A 2762-nucleotide genomic window follows, 5' to 3' on the forward strand; every position below is an offset into this window, starting at 1 on the left:
TCGGCTCCCCCCCCCAGCCCCGCCGCCGGCTCCCACCTGTACTCGTAGTCGGAGCCCGCCTTGGCCGAGCCGTCCTCGGTGCGGTAGTCCACGTAGAAGGTGCTGTTGCCCTCGCCGCCCTGGCACGTGACGGACAGCAGCACGGAGCCGCAGTTCTCCAGACAGTGGTAGAGGCTGGGCTCGAAGAAGATGCGGCTGGCGCCGTCGTCCTCGTCCTCGCCCGCGCCCTCGGCCGGGGCCGCCCTGCGCGACGCGTCGGCCGCGTGTCTGCGGAGCACGTTGCCCGCGCCGGTCATGAGCCGCGTGGCCTGGATGCGGTAGAAGGCGCGGCTCTTCTGCTGGTGCAGCAGCGCGTAGTAGTTGGCGATGCCCACCAGCTGCTCCAGGTCCTTGTCCGGGTGCTTCTGCTTCAGGTCCTTGAGGATCTGGATGACCTCGCGGCGGCTGGCGTCCAGCTCGCGCGCCTCGGCGGGGCCCGCGCCCAGCGCGCCCAGCTCGCCCCCCGGGGCCTCGGCGGCGCCCACGAACGTGCCGTCCAGCTCGATGCTCTTCGGGGGGTCGCCCTCGGCGCCGATGATGATGCCGCTGCGCGGGTCGGTGCGGTAGCGCTTGTACACGTACTTGTAGAAGAGCAGCCGCTTGTCGGCCATCCAGGCGAACACCACGCACACCGGGAAGAAGACCAGGGTCAGCAGCGCCTCCCACACCTGCGGGCGGCGGGCGGCGGGGTCAGGCGGCCGGGCGCCTCCAGCTCGGTCCCTCCCCAGGCCCCAACCCGCCGGCTCTCCCCACCGCCTGTCTCTGTTCATCTCTGCCTCTCCCGTGTCTCTCACTCCCTCTCCTTCCCCATCTCTCTGTGTCCTTCTGTCTCTGACCCTCCCTTTTTGTCTCTGTTCATCTCTGCCTCTCCCCGTGTCTCTCCCCCTCCTTCCCCATCTCTCTCCACCTCGTTCTCTCTCTGTGCCTCCCTTTTTGTCTGTGTCTCTGTTTGGCTCTTGCCTGTCTCCATGTCTGGACGTTTCTCCTTGTCCTTCTTTATACCTTTTTATTTTTTAATCTGGTGACATATACCTTTTGGTAGCTATCCATCCCGCCCCTCGTGAGTTTCTCTTTCTCTCTCCCTATCTGCGCTTCTCCAGGGATACTTTTTCCCTGTCCGAGTCTGTTTCTCTCTCCTTTCCCCATCCTTTTCTATCTCCCTCTTGTCTCTGTTCACCTCTTCCTCTCTCCATCTCTCTCTCCCCTCATCTCTCTCTCCCCATCTCTCATTTCTCCCACCCCTTTCCAGCTCACTGTCTCCCACCCTCCCCCTCTGTCTCCGCTCACCTCGCTCACCTCGGCCTCTCCCCATCTCTCCCCACCCCCTTTTCTCTCTCTTTCTCCGGTTCCTCTCCATCTCTTTCTCTGCTCCTCACATATTCTGTTTCCCTCTTAACTCTGTTCACCTCTGCCTCCCCCCTTCTCTCTCCCTTGCTTTCCTCCCATCTCTTTTTACCTCTGTCCTCCTTTTTGTCTCTGGCCTCTCCCCATCCCCGCCCCCCCCGTTTCTCTCTCTCCATCTCGTTCTATCTCTCTTCCCTGTTCGTCTCTGTCTCTCTCCGCTGCTGTGTCTGCCACTGTCTCTCCTTGCCTCTGTCTCAGTGGTTTTCTTAGCCTTTCCTCCTCCTCTGTCTCTCTTCCTGGTTCCCTCTTTTCCTGTGGTCTCGGTCTCCTCCTCTCCTGGTCTTTCTTTCAGTAGATATGCATCTCCCTCCCTTGTGAGTTTCTTTCTCTTTATCAATATCTGTGTTTCTGCAGAGCTACTTTTCCCTCTGTCTCCCTCCCTATCGCTCTCCCTGTCTGTGTGTGCATGTGTGTCTGCATTTGTGTGCACATGTGTGCATGCGGTGCATATGTGTGCACGTCTGCATGTGTGAGCGTGTGTGCATGTGTCCATGTGTGTGTGCGTGTTTGCATGTGTGTTTGTGCGTGCATGTATGTGTGCCTGTATGTGTGCACGTGTGTGTGTGTGCGCGCGCATGTGTTTTCTTTCTCTCCTGGTCTCCTCATTCATCCATCTATCCACTTTTGACACGCTGAGAACCACGCCTAGCTGCCCAGGTGCCAGGAACCCAGACATCCTCAGCCACTGCCAAGCAACAGACACATCCCCAGGCTGTGGTCCCAGCTGCTGTCAAGGGACAGAGCCTGTGTCTCTTCTGGCTTCTCTCTCCCTCCATCTCTTTTCTCCCCAGTCACCTGAGGGTGCCTCCACTTCTCCAAACCTTGCCTATCATCCGAGGCCTGCTCTCCATTCACCCAAACGCCCTCAGTTCCCCACCCACAACCCCCTCCAGTCCCTCCTTAGCCTTTGCTTGGCCCCCAGGGACAGGGCTCTGCCTCAAACAGAGAAGCACATTCGGTTCATCTGCCTCATAAAACCAGTTCCCATGCACTGCCAGGGCAGCTCTGAGTTGAGAGCCTGCTTTTCAACGGGATGGCTGTCTCGTCTCTTGGTCTATAAAATGGGGACATTTCCAAGACTGAATGAGCACGTGCATCTGTAGTGCACAGCATTCTCAGTTTCTGACACATGGAAAAGACTTAAGATGTGAAACTGACATTGCCCAGCTGAGCACAAGGGCTCATGCCCGTAGTCCCAGCACTTTGGGAAGCTAAGCCAGGTGGATCACCTGAGGCCAGGAGTTCAAGACCAGCCTGGCCGGCATAGTGAAACCCCCTCTCTACTAAAAATACAAATTAGCCAGGTGTGGTGGTATGTG

The 2762-nt window shown here is 58.4% G+C and overlaps 1 protein-coding gene across 1 annotated transcript in view; it reads right to left on the bottom strand.

Moving 5' to 3' along the window:
- SLC8A2 (solute carrier family 8 member A2) overlaps window positions 1–2762 on the bottom strand; it is a 42783-nt gene that overhangs the window by 27573 nt on the left and 12448 nt on the right. Inside the window, exon 3 of the mRNA XM_017500417.2 lies at window positions 37–707. Coding sequence (XP_017355906.2) covers window positions 37–707 — 671 coding nt within the window. The remainder of the gene's footprint in view (window positions 1–36; window positions 708–2762) is intronic.

This window comes from Cebus imitator, unplaced genomic scaffold (genome assembly GCF_001604975.1).
Source record: "Cebus imitator isolate Cc_AM_T3 unplaced genomic scaffold, Cebus_imitator-1.0 Scaffold266, whole genome shotgun sequence".
In the NCBI taxonomy this organism is placed as follows: Eukaryota; Metazoa; Chordata; class Mammalia; order Primates; family Cebidae; genus Cebus; species Cebus imitator.